This window comes from Mustela putorius, unplaced genomic scaffold (genome assembly GCF_011764305.1).
Source record: "Mustela putorius furo isolate JIRA1106 unplaced genomic scaffold, ASM1176430v1.1 tig00000281_pilon_pilon_pilon, whole genome shotgun sequence".
NCBI lineage: Eukaryota > Metazoa > Chordata > Mammalia > Carnivora > Mustelidae > Mustela > Mustela putorius.
Window position 1 is genome coordinate 19122805 of NW_025421343.1, and position 16779 is coordinate 19139583.

The window sequence follows — 16779 nt, forward strand, 5'->3', positions numbered from 1 at the left end:
TTCAGTATCCTACCCTCAGTGATGGACAGAACAGCCACACAGGGACCAGTAAAGAAACAGGGGACTTAAACAACACAGTAAACCAACCAGATCTAGCCGACATGTATGAACATTCTACCCAACAACAACAGAATACGCATTCTTCTCAGGTGTACATGGACCATTTTCCAGGATAGAGCATATGTTTGGCCATAAATTAAGTCTCAATAGATTTAAAAAGGTTGTTATTGAGAAAGGATCTTCATCCACAACAGGAGGAAGTTAGAAGTCAATAACAAAAGCGCCTGGGTGGCTCAGTTGGGTTAAGCCACCTGCTCTTGATTTCAGCTCAGGTCATGATCTCAGGGTCCTGGGATCGAGCCCCACATCGGGCTCCCTGCACAGCAGGGAGCCTGCTTCTCCCTCTCCCACTCCCCTTGTTTGTGTTCCCTCTCTCACTGTCTCTCTCTCTGTTAAATAAATAAATAAAATCTTATAAAAAATCCTAGGATAAATAAGAAAATCCTTAGAGATGAATGAAAATGGGAACAATCAAAAATAAAAATAGAACTGCCATATGATCTAGCAATTCCACTTTTGGAAATTTACCCAAAGGAAACAAAATCACTCTCAAAAAAAAAAAAAAAAAAAATCTGTACCCCTTCCCCACACTTGCTGTAGCATTATTTACAATATCTAAGACTTGGAAACAACCTAAGTGTCCACTGAGAGATGAATGGATAAAGAAAACATGCACGGGGGCGCCTGGGTGTCTCAGTGGGTTAAAGCCTCTGCCTTCAGCTCAGGTCATGATCCCAGGGTCCTGGGATTGAGCCCTGCAGTGGGCTCTCTGCTCAGTGGGGAGCCTGCTTCCTCCCTCCCCACCCCTGCCTCTCTGCCTACTTGGTATCTCTGCCTGTCCAATAAATAAATAAAATCTTAAAAAAAAAAAAAAGAAAGAAAAGAAAAAGAAAACATGCTCATACTACAGGAATATTATTCAGCCACACAAAAAAGCAAATGTTGCTATTTATGAGAACATGGATGGACCTTGAAGCCATTATGCTAAAATAAATTAGAGAAAGACAAATACCATACAATCTCACTTCTATATGGAATCTGAAAACAAAACAAAATAAACAAACAAAAAAACCCACCAACAACAAAACCAACCAAACTCATAGATACAGAGAACAGATTAGTTGTTGCCAGCCAGCGGTAAGAGGTAGGGAGTGAGAGGACAGGTGAAGTTGGTCAAAAGGTACAAACTCCCAGTCATAAGAGAAACAAGTCCTGGGGATGTTATTTATAGCTTGGTGACTATACTTAAATACTGCCTTGTATATTTGAAAGTTACTAAGAGAGTGAGTTCCCATAAGGGAAAACAAAAAACTTGTAACCATGTGTGGTGTTGGCTATTAACTAAACTTACCGTGGTGAACATTTTGTGATACGTACATGTATCTATGACTGTGTTGTACATCTAAAATTAATGCAATGTTATATATCAATTACTTCTCAATTTAAAAAAACTGAGCACAGAAAACGAAACAGCTAGCTGTAAGGAGGAGCCTCTCTCCCTCCACAGTGTCCCTACAAGCACAGTGGGGATCCCAGACCGGCATCCCCTCTAAGCAGTAGATGAGATCGTCCCAGAGCAATCCTGCACAAGGCCTGCTAAAATAGAGTGTTTAAATAAGATCTAGAGTTTCGTAGATAATACTCAAGATGTCTAGGCTTCAATCAAAAGCATTTGACGAACATACCAAGAACCAGCAAATTCTCAGCTTGAAAGGAAAATCAACAGATTGTCAACATTGCGATGTCACAGATATGAGAATTGTCTAACAAGGATTTTAAGGCAATCATCATAAAAATGCTTCAGTGAGCAATTGTGAACACACTTGAGATGATGAAAAAAAAATTCCCAGTGAGGGCTGCTGTGTTCCATTTTGTGAGGTCTCCCCTCCTTCTACAAAACCTTCCCTGACCGAGTCCTGCCTTCCTGAGCCCTCCATCCCGGAATTCCTGCCGGAACAGACAACCGCCTCGATCACAAGCCTCCTGGTCTCTGGGGACCCTATGTGTGTACGTCTTGCTTCTCTAGTGAAACTCTGGAAGGAAACTTGGTATCTCTCTCTCTTCAATGTATTTATCTTATTATTATTATTATTATTTTAGATTTTATTTATTTATCAGAGAGAGATGGGGGGAGAGAGCAAGCACAGGCAGACAGAATGGCAGGCAGAGGCAGAGGGAGAAGCAGGCTCCCTGCCGAGCAAGGAGCCCGATGTGGGACTCGATCCCAGGAGGCTGGGATCATGACCTGAGCCGAAGGCAGCTGCCCAACCAACTGAGCCACCCAGGCGTCCCTATCTTATTAATTTTTTGAGAGAGAGAGAGAGGCAGAGAGAGCGCACAGGTGGGGAGGTGGAGAAGTCAAGGGAGAGGGAGGAAGAGACTCTCAGGCAGGCTCCACGCTCAGCGCAGAGCCCACCACGGGGCTCCATCCCAGGACCGTGAGATCATGACCAGAGCCGAAATCAAGAGTCAGATGCTCAACCAAGTGAGCACCCCCCACCCCCACCTCTTTGAAAACCATCTCTCACAAATCCCAGCAAACAGGGGTCCCAAACACGCGTCCTTCACAGACTGGGGCTGAAGGGTCCCAAGGGAAGCTCCACAGGCTCTAGCACAGCCCTGGGGACACAGTCTACACCACAAACAGGTGTGGAGAGGTAAAATACACAACAGACTCATTTTTACTAAGCAGGTGTCAACACTCAGGGCACTCAGGCAACAGGGGAGAATGCCGCCGTTGGGATCAGGCTCCCTCTCCCTTTACAAAAACTCCGACATTTCTTTTCTACTTACAGGCCTGGGAAGAAGGTGCTGGATCTTCCATCTGCGTGACATGCAGTCCCTGGGTCCGCTTCACCTGCTCTGGAGCCTCGCTCTCACCCGGGAGGGGGGCCAGCACTGGGCACAGCAGTGCGAGAGTGGTGGATGGGGAAGGGCCGCTCCTCCTACCTCCGGGGGAGGGGACACAAGGGTCCAAGGCCACCTCCTTTCAGGAAACCCCCATGTCCTCAGGATGTGGCTGATGAGACCGCAGAAGAAAATGCAGACCCTGGGGATCGGTGTCTGAGAGTCTCAGGGTGGCGGGGGAAGGTCAGCCTCACCGGGCTGGTCTGTGAGGTAGGCACGGGGAGAGGGAACCCAAGATGAGGAGCATCTGCTGCTGGGGACTGGGCCAAGCACACACAGAGCCTCGCCTCGCAGCAGAGCCACCATCCCAGCAAAGGACAGCATCAAACCAGACATGATCTCCAGAAATTTATTGGAAACACAACACAAATTGATTAGTAGATGGTACCTACTTACAGACAGTCCACAGTAATACCGCGCTCTGAATGAATTATCCCGGGAAAACACTCATGACCGCTGATGCATGTGCTAGTGCTCTCTGGCAGGGCAAATCAGAAATTGGGGGCAGAGGAACGGAGGGGAGGGATGGACAGAAAACTGGGACATGGCTTTCCTGAGGGGAATGGCGAGGGGCTGCTAAACAGGTAAATTCCCCCAAAAGAAAACAGGGATGACTACTGAGAATAAGGCTTTACCCCTCCCTCCCAAGGACATTTTCCTCTCTAGGTGAGTGATCTGCAGAACCTCCACGGGGCCTGCATCTCCCCTCCGCGGGGTCTTAGGATAGCATGGGGCGTCTGCCAGCCTGCCTGCGCTCAGACCCCTCCTCTACCTCCGCCCCCTGCTCTGAGTGGCAGGGCCGTGCTTGTCCCAGGACCCCAGCTCAGCTGGCTTCCAGCCAGGTTGAACTAAGAGGCACCTGAAGAACCTATAGGACATGAGAAAAGAAGAAGCCAGGCTGTTTCTCCCCACACCTGCCTGGGGGGTTGTTTCCAGCAGCCTCCATGCCTCCTTGAGGCCCCAGCTCCCACCAGATAGGCCTTGTGTGGTCCCCTGTTCCTTCCAGGGGCCCTAATCCCTGCGCTCTGGTAACGTGGCCTCTACCAGCCTCCCGGAGGGGAGGGGGTGGCCGCTTCCTGCTGTTGTTCCCCACCTGAGTTGGGCCTCTTCTTGTTGCTGTGTTCCATAATTCTCTGGATGAAAACCCCTGTTTTAAATATTTGGAGTGGCTGTGTGTCCCTGGTTGGATGCTGACTGACAGAAACCGGGCTGTGGGCAAAGTGGAGCTGTGAGAGGTGGGCTGAAAACCAGTCTGTCCTCTTTTGCACCATCTCTAGGGGTGGGCAGGTGGTGAGGCCGAGTGGGAAGACGGCTTGTGAGCTTCTGTGTCCTCATCCAAGGGAGCACAGACCAGGCTCAGCACAGCGCCTCCGGGTAAAGCTGCTGTGGGCCGTGCAGACAGACCCCGCATGTCCACCCCACAAGCGCATTGCACCTGGTGACATGTCCCCAGCACACGCCATGGAGGCACTGTGGCCCCAGGAAGAGGGTGGCTGGGAAGCCCTCTCACACCAAGTGCTCAGAACGGCGCAGGCAAATGTGAGGGGCTCCTGGGTGTTGTCCCTCTAGTCCCTCGAGTGTTCAGTCAGAATGCTGGGGAGCCTCCTCTTTGTAGGACGGGGCTGAAGAACCAGGAGTTCTTACTACAAGGTGAAGGAAGAGCTTTCTCGGTACATGTGGCTCAGAACAAGCTGCACTTTGCCAGAGCTCAGTGTGAACTACACCTAGGGCAGGGGACTCCCTGTTCTCCCTGCAGCCTGGGGTTGGCCTCAATCTCCAAGTCTCCTGGGCCTGGGTGAGGAGGGCCTCTCCCAAAAGGCGGAGAAGCTTGGCAGCAGGGACACGGAAGCGGACTTTTCTGTAATCAACAGTGACATTTCACAGGGTCAGGAGAGAGCGGGAAAGGGCCAGGGAGCCATTGCACCTCCTAAGTCTACGTGTGACAGTAAACCCCAGGCAGGACGTGCAGACAGCCTTCCTGTGTCTTTCTTTAGAAAGAACACACCATGTGGCGTGTGATGCAGAGAGCCAGCTGCCTCCTCTCCCTGGGTCTTTTCAGAGGGGCTTCTCTCTGGGGATCCCTAAGGGCGATGCCTGTCACCTCCGCCCTATTCACTGGGCACCTCTAACACAGGGCAAGACTCAGAACAGCTCCAAGAGCTGGCAGTGGTGAGAACATCCCCAGGTCATCCTTGCAAGAGCCAAAGATGAGAAGCAATGCCTCAGAAGCGGAACCATGCTAGCTGCAAAACAGGAGAAGGAAAAGGCAGCTTGAACTCTGGGCATCGCCGACAGTCATCATCCATCACGTTCTCTTTGCCGAGCTGAACCCAGCCTCTGAGGATCTGGGCATCTACAGTGTCATCGTCATTTTAATGAGACCTCACTCTGCTGGGGGGCAGGGGGTGGGGGGCTGGGGAGTGTCAACTCAATTACAATTGAGTTGAGTCATTCTGTCCTGTGACCACCTGGTTGTTTGGCCATCCGGCTACAGACCCCAGGGACAGCTCTAAGGCCCGACTCCGGTTTCCTTTCACAGTGCTGTGAGCCTATGCCCTGCAGCCTGTCCCTGCAAATGGAGGACAAGGGAGTGGCCAGGCTCCTGTCTGCTCAGGGGAGTTGTGGGGGCACTAAGTTATTCACACGCCTGAAGCTGTGTGCACAGAGCTGCAGAATGGCCAGCCTGTACGGCCAGCAAGGGCTGGTGCTGAGGGCAGACAGGAAGAGCCCAAAGCCAGTGAAAACTGGGTCACAGGCACATCTCCTGGGGCCTAGGCATGTGTGTTCACAGAAATGTCTGGACTGGAAGGGTGGGGGCTCGTGGTGTCATATATACACACTCACCTGCAAACACACGGCTCTTATTTCACCCTCCGAGGCCAAACAGATTTCATCTGCTTAAAATAAACCTGGGTGATTTGTGACTCGTTGAAGGACTAACCTGGCGGCGGTTGCTCGGTGGCTGGCTTGGCTGTCAGGGAACAGGGCAGTACGCGAATGGCTTGTCACAGTGATATACACTCAGCTCCGTTTCAACACCTGCTTTTGCTTGGGCTGTCTGGGACCAGGCAGCACCTAGTAGAACACCAGCCTCTCTCCAACAATAAAATACAGATGATATGAAGAGTTCGCAGGCTTACTGAAGAAGATTTTCTTATTTTTTTTTTGTCAGAATCTCATAATTCTGTACCTAGGAAGGGTAGAGGAGGGGAAGCCAAATATAGGACAGAGGGGTGACAGCAAAACTTCCTCATTTAAAAAAAAAAATGAAGCCTAGTGAAAAAGCCAAGTGACAATAATGGTAAGGAGAGGGGACTATCATGAACTGCATAAACACTGGCACTTTTCTTAAGAAAAATCCATTCAGAAAGCGGCCATGTCCCTCCCGTAGACCGTCATGGCGCTGACAATAGGGCTGAGCTGACACATGCAGGGCAGCAGCAGCTCTGAGCTCTCGGGCGCTCCGCTGCCCGAGGAGCCGCGGTGCCTGGAACGGAGTGCTGGAGAAGGAGGAGACTGAGGGCCCCCTTGTCCCCTCCATTGTCAGGCAGGTCCCGCTATGGGACAGTGAAGTCTCTGAGAGGAAAGCGAGGCGACACTGATTGACACATGGAGACGCGGCTTTGGGGACGTGCACTCCCACAGTTTCTTCCCCTGCCCCACCGAGTCTCCAGGGGGCACATGTGTAGGTCTCCCACTGAAATGTGCTGGAAATGGGGCTGCCTCCTTCCCAGGCACGACTGCGAACATCAGCAGGACAGTGTAGCGAGTCTTGGCTTATAGTATGAAATAGGGTTAGCTCAGTCCGACACGCAGCATGTGAGTTCTGGGGAAGGAGAGAAATGGGGTCAATGTTAAAGCAGTTCTGCCAGAGGAGGCAAGGTGAGATCAAGGACCAGAGTCAGCCCTCCCACCCACAATGTCACAAACATCAAGGAAAGGCAGTCAGGCATTGATTCAAATAAAAGCTCACAGGGTAGTTTGAGGTTGGACCAAAGGGAGGTCTAATGGAGGCCAAGAAAATACATGAATGACATTGAGGTATGTTGAAAGCTGGGTTTGGGACGGGCAGGTGTGGTGGTTACAGCCAAGGCGTACAGCACACCAGGCAGGTGCTGGTACGCTTATCAAAGCTACATCACAGGCCGTCCCTGACCAGATACTAAGGAACGGGGGGGGGGGGGCACAATTAGTCTGGAGGAGACACAACGTGATCTGAGGTAATCATGATTAATCACAGTAACGTAGGCACTCAGAGGTTAGGAACACCTTTTCCTCTAGGAGGGGAATGAATCTCGACCCCACACTGTGTAACAGTGGCCCTCATTCCCATCCCCCCCACCCAAACCTTCAACTCTCCTTCCCAGCATTGGTTGTCTAGAGATTCTTGATAAAAATAAATAAATGAAAAGCAGAAGTGCCTGCAAAGCGTTTCGTTACCATCTGCTGTTACCCACTCGGTTGTGAAACCTTTTGTTTGGTTATTGGGGAAGTGGCTAGGAGGGAAGTGGGGGTTGTTTGCTGAGATGGGACCAGGTGCCCCAGCCAAGGGAGTGCTCAGTCATTCTCTCCCATCACACTCTGCAACCAGGAGAGGACACAGGGGTGCTCACCTTCACAGCCTCCCGCCATCCTGAGGAAGGTCTGCAGGATGGAACAGAGCTGGGCCTTCACTTCATGAGCCTTTCTAGAATAGGGGAGATATATGTACAGAGCCTGGTATTTGATAGGGCTCAGCAAATACGTGCTAAATAAAAACCCAGATAATTCAGTTTTGGAGTCAGGCTAACCTTTGTTTCATTGAACCTACTGTGGGTTATGTAACTGCATTATTATTTATTTATTTATTTATTTATTTATTTATTTATTTTAAGATTTTTATTTATTTATTTGACAGAGAGAAATCACAAGTAGATGGAGAGGCAGGCAGAGAGAGAGAGAGGAGGAAGCAGGCTCCCTGCCAAGCAGAGAGCCCGATGCGGGACTTGATCCCAGGACCCTGAGATCATGACCCGAGCCGAAGGCAGCGGCCCAACCCACTGAGCCACCCAGGCGCCCCTGTAACTGCATTATTTAACAATTTTCACAGGAACCTTGTGAAAGGTTAGGAACTTGCTCAAGGGGGTGCCTGGGTGGCTCAGTGGGTTAAGGCCTCTGCCTTCGGCTCCGGTCATGATCCCAGGATCCTGGGATGGAGCCCCGCATCGGGCTCTCTGCTCAGCAGGGAGTCTGCTTCCTCCTCTCTCTCTCTGCCTGCCTCTCTGCCTACTTGTGATCTCTGTCTGTCAAATAAATAAATAAAATCTTTAAAAAAAAAAAAAGGAACTTGCTCAAGGTCACACAGTGAATAAGTTGAAGATTTGGACCCTAATCTTCTTAACTCAGGACAAGATTTCCTTATTACCCCAAGCTGCCCCATTCTCCATCCATCCCAGTAAGAGCATACTGTCCTCGTCAGTGTCTAAGTGAAGGGTCATGTATGGGTCAGAACCTCCAGGATTTCTTAGAAGGCTCTCTCTCTCTCTTTGTTCTTTTTGCGGGGGTCAGGGGGATGTTCTGTTTTCATCCAGCCCCTGTGGAATTAAGCCATCTGCAAGAACAGCCACTTGTAATCATTTCCCAAGTTTCGGATCCCAGGTTTCAGTAAATTGTGCTTCCTTTTATTTTGGCTAAACTTACCTGTTTGTGTTTCAAAAGCAACCCTCTAGCATTCAGGTTGACACCAGCCTTCTTCACACTGGCCGTGGTTTTAAGTTGAGATAGGTCACCTGTCTGCCTTCCTGGCTGAAGAATCCCAGTGTTTCTCATCTGCCCTTGTCAGGCTATCACTGCACTGCCCCCGGCTCGGAGCTTCCTCATCCCCACTGCATTTCCTTGAAGCAAGGAACACATGCCACATGCAGGGCCCAATGCAGAAGACCCAGCACAGCATAGAACCCCTGGAGGCAAAGGGCACCCTTTCTCAGGTCTCCCTCCTAGACAATGTAGCCCACACCATATCCCCTTTTTGCTTATAAATAAGTTCTCAAAAGAATTCATCGCCATTTGCTACTTTTGTCTATATTAACCCTGCTTCATAAGCACTAGTGTTCTTACAAAAATTTCCTCTGGGTTTCACTATTTGGAAGTACTTCATGTCCATGGACTTGGAGATTCTGCACTCTAGCTAACCAGTGCAACGAAAGCCACCTTCTTGAATGCAGCTTCTGGATTCTGAGTTCAATTCCCTCCCTTCTGCAACCCAGAGGAGAAACCACCATCAGAATTTTGGAGGCTGGAAAGCAGACACCTGAGTGACAAGAGATTATGCACTTGAGAAAGCCAGACCTGAAGCTAGCAGTGAGGAAAGCCGAGAACCCAATGTGTCCAAAGGGTCCTCAGATGGTTCAGGAATTAACACCAGAGACTGCTGGTGGTGGGGAAGGGAGACTGAAGGATGCAGATGAGTTGTTGAGCCATTTGAGAAAGAGGCAGACCCTTAGAAGCCCTCCCCCGACTCCATACTTCCAGGCAATTACCTGTTTGCCACAAGTCTGTGTGTCCTCTGAAGAGGATCCCAAAGAGGGTCTCACTCACAGGGGACACCAGGCAACAAGCACACTGACGGCAGGGCTGGCTACTCCAAAATTGAGGAACCAAGTGAACAGATGCCTCATGTGTAGTGAGACCTCCAGTGTTCTTCCCATTTAGCTCCAGGAAGCATGCCGCTAAACCTTAAACTCTGGGGGAAGAGACTTTCTATGGTCTAGGGTTTGTGCCCCCACAAATTCCTATCTTGAAATCCTAATGCCCAAGGTGATGGCATTGGGAGGGAAGACCTTTGGGAAGTGCTTAGGTCATGAGGGTGTAAAGAGACCCCATAGAGTTCCCTAGCCCCTTTCATCATGTGAGGACACAGAGAGAAGTCAGCAGTCTGAAACCTGGAAGAGGGCTTTCACCAGAACCCAGCTATGCCAGCTCCCTGATCTTGAACTTCCCAGCTCCTAGAACTGTGAGAAATAAATCTCTGTTGTTTACAAGTAATCCATCTGGGGGTGCCTGTGTGGCTCAGTGGGTTAAGCATCTGCCTTTGGCTCAGGTCATGATCCCAGGGTCCTGGGATAGAGCCCTACATTGGGCTCCCTGCTCAGAGGGGAGCCTGCTTCTCCCTCTCCCTCTGCTGCTCCCCCTGCTTGTGTGCACGCTCTCTCTTTCTCTGTGAAATAAGTAAATAAAATCTTAAAACAAAACAAGTGGTCCATCTGCAGCATTTTGTTATAGCATCCTGAACAGAAGACGATAGATGGGAAGAATCTTCTCTGGGAAATGTGGCCAGCCCATGACAGCAGACCTGGAAAGAGTGGGATTTGGGCAGCGCAACAAAGAGCCCAGCCTGAGCACCATACCATGAAGTGCACTACAGGCTCCACCCACAAGCAGGGCACAGAGCTTTTGATCTAATTTTCGTCTCCTACTCTTAAACATCAGTAGACGACCACAGGTCATCAGGGAAAATCCTCCAACATAAATGTCAGAGACCAAGCAAAGAACAAAGAGAAGAATTAAAACTGGAGGAAATACACCATCATAGAGAAGAGAATTTAAAAAGCAGAAAACACTATCATTAAATATCTTCAGGGGATTAAGAAAAGATAGAGTATCTATGAAACACAAACAGTATACCATTAAAAAAAAAATTGAGGGGCATTTGGTTGGCTCAATTGGAGGAATATATGACTCTTGATTGCAGGGTCATGAGTTCAAGGCCCCATGTCGGATGTAGATTATGTAAGTAAATAAATAAAAATAAACTAAATTTTTTAAAAGATTTTATTTATTTGACAGACAGAGACCACAAGTAGGCAGAGCAGCAGGCAGAGAGAGAGAGAGTGTGTGGAGGAAGTAGGCTTCCTGCCGAGCAGAGAGCCCGATGTGGGGCTCGATCCCAGGACCCTGGGATTATGACCCGAGCCGAAGGCAGAGGCTTTAACCCACTGAGCCACCCAGGCACTCCAATTTTTTTTTTTAATTGAGAGAACTGAGGGGAGTTGACAGGGAGCCTATATAAAGATTGAAGAGTTCTATATTCTATAATGGTGGGCTAATTTATATTGGACTAACCCTCCAACCAATAATAGTAATACACTCTGGATAAAATAAAAAAATAAAAAACAAAAAACAACTGCTGGAAGGTTCTCGAGAGCAACCAGAAATCGGGCAAAAAATGGAGAGGCTATGATCCTTGAAAAAAAGGTGAGATTCAATGAGATCCACCCCTAACTGGCTTTTTCTTTGCGGGCACTTCCATGCAGTCCAAAAGGAATATGGCTCAAGCAGAAAACTGCAGTCTAACTGGGCGAAGGAACCAGGGAGAGTCCAGAGCCTGAGGCTGCCAGTGTAGCTGGGAATACAGGAGGAGATCCTGGGAAGAAAGAGGAGAGGGAAAGGGAAGCCGCCAAATGTATACATACATTCCCCTCAAATCACAGGCTGATTCTGGAACTATGCATTCATGAGGTGGAACTCCAAGGAGCCCAGTGGGAAACAACAGCTGAGAAGCTAAAAATGGCTGAGGAGCAACCTCAGCAGCTGTCTGCTGCTGGCAAGACAAAATTTGGAGTTTAAGTTCTGCCAAGTAGGAGGGATTGGGCAAACAACTTCATCTTTCCACTGAAATCTCATGGGACTAAGAGCAAACCTGAGATAAACCAGACCTATTAAAGCTTTAAAACAAGCCTCCCCAGAATCACGGTGACCCGCCAACTGAATGGCTTGCTAGCATAAAACACAATGCCCTGCGAAAGAAAATAGCAAAATCCAGAGTCTCTACAACTTATCATCCACACTGACCAGTATTCATTAAAAATTAACAGACTGAGGGGTGCCTGGTGGCTCAGTGGGGTATGTGTCTGACTCTCCATCTCAGCTCAGGTCTTGATCTCAGGGTTGTGAGTTTAAGCCTTACTTTAAAAAAAAAAAAAAAAAAAAAAAAAAAAAAAAAAAAATTTAACAGATTGAGCAAACCATCTAGAGAAAAAACTCAGCAGAAAATGACTAACAGATGATTCAGATGTTAGAATTAGCAGATATGGATTTAAAATATTCACTATAAGCTTGTTAAGCTTGTTAAAGAATCTATAAAAAAGATGAATACTGGGGTGCCTGGGTGGCTCAGTTGTTCAGTGTCTGCCTTTGGCTCAGGTCATGATCCTGGGGTCCTGAGATCGAGTCCCACATTGGACTCCTTGTTCAGCAGGAAGCCTGCTTCTCCCTCTCCCACTCCCCCCCTGCTTGTGCTCCTTCTCTTACTGGGTCTCTGTCAAATAAATAAATAAAAAATTTTTAAAAAGATGAATATATAAAGGGTAACAAGATGGTATATTTTAGGAGAAATATAAAAGAACTAAATGGAAATTCTAAAACTGAGAAATACAAAATGTGAAATGAACCATTTGTTAGATGGGATTAATAGCAAATTCAGTACGGCAGGGGTCCCTGGCTGGCTCAGTCAGTAGAGCATGCAACTTGTGATCTTGGGGTCGTGGGTTCCAGAAAATGTAAACTGATCTGTGGTGACAAGAAGCACATCAGTGGTCTCCTGAGAGAGGTGGGGGAGACAGGATGGGTAGGAGGGTAGACTATAAAGGGATACAAGAATAGCTTTGAGGGTGATGGAGAAGTGTACTAAGTGGATAATGGATAGGTAATTGATTGTTGTGGTTTCCTGGGGCATACGTACATTATTCTTATCAAGTTGTATATTTTAAATATGTGTAGTTGAGGGGTACCTGGGTGGTTCAGTCGGTTAAGTGTTTTAACTCATGATTTTGGCTCAGGTCATGATATCAAGGATCATGAGAGGCAGCCCCATGTCAGGCTCTGCACTCAGATGGGATTCTGCTTGAGATTCTCTGTCTTTCCCTCTCCCACCTCCCCTCCCCCTACTCATGAGCACAGGTGTGCTCTCTCTCTCTCTCTCTCTCAAATAAATAAATATATAAATAAAATCCTGTTTAAAAATAAGAAATATATGTAGTTGAATGTCAATTATGCCTCAATAAAGCTGTTTCTAAAAGAAATGATAATGGAAAATAACTTTTGGGGATTTAAAAAAATCTGCTGGAGTAACAGGTGCTGGCTTTAGAAATACTACGGAAGAATCATTCTGAGTTTAATAAAACTAGAAAAAAAATTGGGGCACCTGGGTGGCTCAGTGGGTTAAGCCTCTGCCTTCGGCTTAGGTTATGATCTCCGGTCCTGGAATAGAGCCCCGCATCAGGTTCTCTGCTCAGCAGGGGGCCTGCTTCTCCCTCTCTCTCTGCCTGCCTCTCTGCCTACTTGTAATCTCTCTCTCTCTCTGTCTAATAAATAAATAAAATCTTAAAAAAGTAAAAACCCTAGAAAAAATGATTTAAAAATAACTCTGAAAAGAACAGAAAAAACTAGTGTGGTCATATTAATACCAGACAAAATAGACTTCAAGATAAGGAGTACTAACAGAGCTAAAAAGAATTATTTCACAGTGATATAAAGGTAAAGAAGACATAAAAGTTCTGATTACATATATCACCAATAACAGAATTTCAAAATACTGAGGCAAAAATTGACAGAATAAAGAGAGAAATAGACAAATCTGGTTGGAATATAAAATTGAGCCTCCCAGAAAAGAGAGCAAAAGAGAGAGAGAGGAAAAAAAAAAAAAAAACACGGTAGAAGAGAAGTGGAGAGAAGAAAGAAAATCGGAGGACCAGCACAAGAGGTCCAATGTCCGATATCTTGATCCTTTCTTCTGTGGACTGATGCCAGATGCCTTGAATGTGGTCAACCCTGTTTCCCCAGGATTCACTGTAGGCCTTGCTCCCTGGCTGCCCTGGGGAGGGGCTCCCGGAGGCACTCAGGGAAGCTGCAATCAGACTGTCATGGAAACAGTCTTCTCAGATTATCCTCTTCAGGCACCTCCATTTAACAAAGTTGCCTTCAAGCTTGCTCCTCAGTTTTACATTAATTACTTTTTGCATTCATTTATATGTAAATAATTGTTGATAAAAATAAATATTTGGTTGAGGGAGGAAAATGCATAGATTATAACTCAGATGTTTTCTGAGCTTAAAGAGTACTCAGTCATCTGGAAGGAAAAACAGGAAACAGGAAAAGAAAATAATAATGAGCAAGGTTGGGAAGCTTAAAATGAACCCAGTGGGGGGTCACCGAATCAACTAGACTGTGACAAATCTTTCCATTTCCACTGCCCTGGGGGGCCTCCAGATTCAGAATACTTCTCACTTCCACAATGGGACCCAAAAAGACTGCTCAGAAGGAAACCTAAATCAGGTGGTTTCCGGAGTTGGTCTTGACCTCCCCGGGGCATCAAGGTCTAATAGTGATGTCTCAAGGGCTTTCTCAGACATATGTGCCAGCTCTTTGGAAGGATGGGCCACACTTCTATGGAAGAGTTGTTTCTCAGGGACTGAATCCCCTTCCTCTGCTGTTTTCCTCGCTCTCCTTTCCCAACCATCTACTCTTCCCCATAAAAAACCTAGGATATTGCTCTCAAGTTAGAGGTTCATTTTCTTTCTCAGAGATTCACCCTCCATACGTCAATGAGAATGGGAATACACTGGAAGAGGTTGGTTAAAAATGTTTTCTCTAATGTTCTTTGCAGGCAAACAAAGACACTTTATTGAGGAGGACCCTTGAGCAACTACCATGGACTTCTGTCATGCTTCTATGGCTCAGAGGGTGTCACGTCTAGACCTCTTCAAGGTTCTCACACTACTATATCCCTCAGGAACAGGATAAAAGTATTCTCTGGGAGCAACTGATGTTAGTAAGCCCAGGAACAGTCCCAAGGGTGGCCCATATGGCATCCTTCCAGAATATTCCAGAATACCAAGTTGTTAATTACTGATGCCTAATGCATTTGGGTCTGTTTTTCTCTACAACACCACCCCTGTGGCTTCACAGTATGAGCGAACATCCGCTGCCCTCACATAATGCTTATTGAAGTCCTGAAACTCTAGATATACTAGGTACTCTGCTATAATTACTTCACATTCCATAAACCCTGGGGCCATAATGATCCATTAGAAAATACTGGAAAAAAAAATTCGAAGTCACTTTATCTATGAAACCAGGTTGTAACATGACATCTTGAGACAAGGAGATCAGAGGCAAGTCCAGGGGCACTCGATGTTCTTCCACCAACAATATTTTGGAAGATTAAAAAATAAAACAAAAAACTGTAGTTTTTTGAAAGGATATAAAAATGTTGACAGAAGGCGGCCTGGGCCCAAGCATGCCTAGGAATGCCATCAGCTGTTGCTGGCGGTCTATTTTTACTGGGATTTGTGAAGACAGCAGATGCATTCCCAGAGCTCTCTCACTGGTACAATGGACCTCATCACCACCCATTTCTCAGAGTTGGGAGGCGAACAGTTGGAGCTGTTGAATCACTGATTCAGAAACAAGTCATCCAAAGGACAGTCTTCACACCCCAGATCATAATATTGTACTTAAAGGCATCCACACTGGATACCCTCTTTAGAGGGGACTCGGAAAAATGATATTACTCAATGTGGAAAACAAATAAGGAAAAAATTTTAGATCTACAGTGTATTCACACACCCCAGGGGAAATAAGCCAGAAGAAAGCAGATTAAAAAGGAGTTTATTGTACAATTCATCAATTTCCTTGGCTCAGGTGTCCTGACTCTGTCCCACTGAAAACTCACCTCTTTCCTGATCCAGTTGCTCTGGTTTTCCTGACACTGAGTCCTGCTTCAGTAGTACCCCTGGGACAAAAACCATATCATCTCAGAAAAATATGAGAAGGGCACACCTCCAATTGATGTCCCCTCGGTCCTATGACTACAAACAGAAGTTGCTCTCCAGGGTCCCCATTTGATAAAGACAGAGACATAGCAGGTGATCACCCTGTCCCCGGGCACCTGGGCTATGGAAAAGACGACGTGCTGATGGGCAGGGAGGACCAGGGCATCATCTTAAGGGGTCAGGAGGGGATGAGAGATGCCCGAACTTAGACTTCTTCTGACTCAGCCTTCCCTCTGAAGAAGATGCTACTGTCCCAGGATGATGAAGTTCCCTGTCCTCTCCGGTAGGGTCTCTGATTGCAGGAGCCCTCTTTATCAAACTAATTTTCTGTCTTCAGGAAATAACTTCAAATAACTTAATCAAAGGCGATTTCTCTTTACAGATACTGGGACCTTCTAATGTGCAAAAATGCTTTGGAACATACCCATTGACTTTCAAGCAAACCCATGAGTCATTTTTTGAAAATCATATTTTTAGGTAAAAAAATAAATGTGGTTATAAGAAAAGTGTTGACATTTTATTTACATACAGTCCACATATGACTACAAAAACTTTGGTTGATATCTTAACAATTTTCAAAATAAAACTTTAGTAATAGCTCCTTTAAAGGGTGGAGGCAGGGGTGCCTGGGTTCCTGGGTGGCTCAGTGGGTTAAAGCCTCTGCCTTTGGTTCAGGTCATGATCCCAGAGTCCTGGGATTGAGCCCTGCATCGGGCTTTCTGCTCAGTGGGGAGCCTGCTTCTTCCTCTCTCTCTCTCCCTGCCTCCCTCTCTGCCTACTTGTGATCTCTGTCTGTCAGATAAATAAATAAAATTAAAAAAATAAATAAATAAAGGGTGAAGGTAACAGATTCTTTGCACTTAGTGAATATCTACCATGAATCAGAGTCAATGCTGGGTACCATATAATTTAACTTAAACATGTTTCACCTTTAGGTGATTCTGTGAATCTTCTCTTATTTCTTTTTTCCTCCCCTTTCTCTGACACTAATAAAGTTCTTATG

The 16779-nt window shown here is 46.9% G+C and overlaps 1 protein-coding gene across 6 annotated transcripts in view; it reads right to left on the reverse strand.

The window, feature by feature from the left end:
- Window positions 1–3302: 3302 nt before the first annotated feature.
- The window catches only part of MTA3 (metastasis associated 1 family member 3), a 214257-nt gene continuing 200780 nt past the window's right edge, over window positions 3303–16779 (reverse strand). For 4 of the 6 annotated variants that reach the window (XM_045079170.1, XM_045079166.1, XM_045079165.1 and 1 more), the window contains exons 17-19: window positions 15677–15736; window positions 7581–7654; window positions 3303–6793 (exon numbers count right to left, since the gene is read on the reverse strand). In XM_045079170.1, coding sequence (XP_044935105.1) covers window positions 7638–7654; window positions 15677–15736 — 77 coding nt within the window. In that variant the 3' untranslated portion in view covers window positions 3303–6793; window positions 7581–7637. The remainder of the gene's footprint in view (window positions 6794–7580; window positions 7655–15676; window positions 15737–16779) is intronic. The other 2 variants (XM_045079168.1, XM_045079167.1) reach the window with 2 other exon arrangements.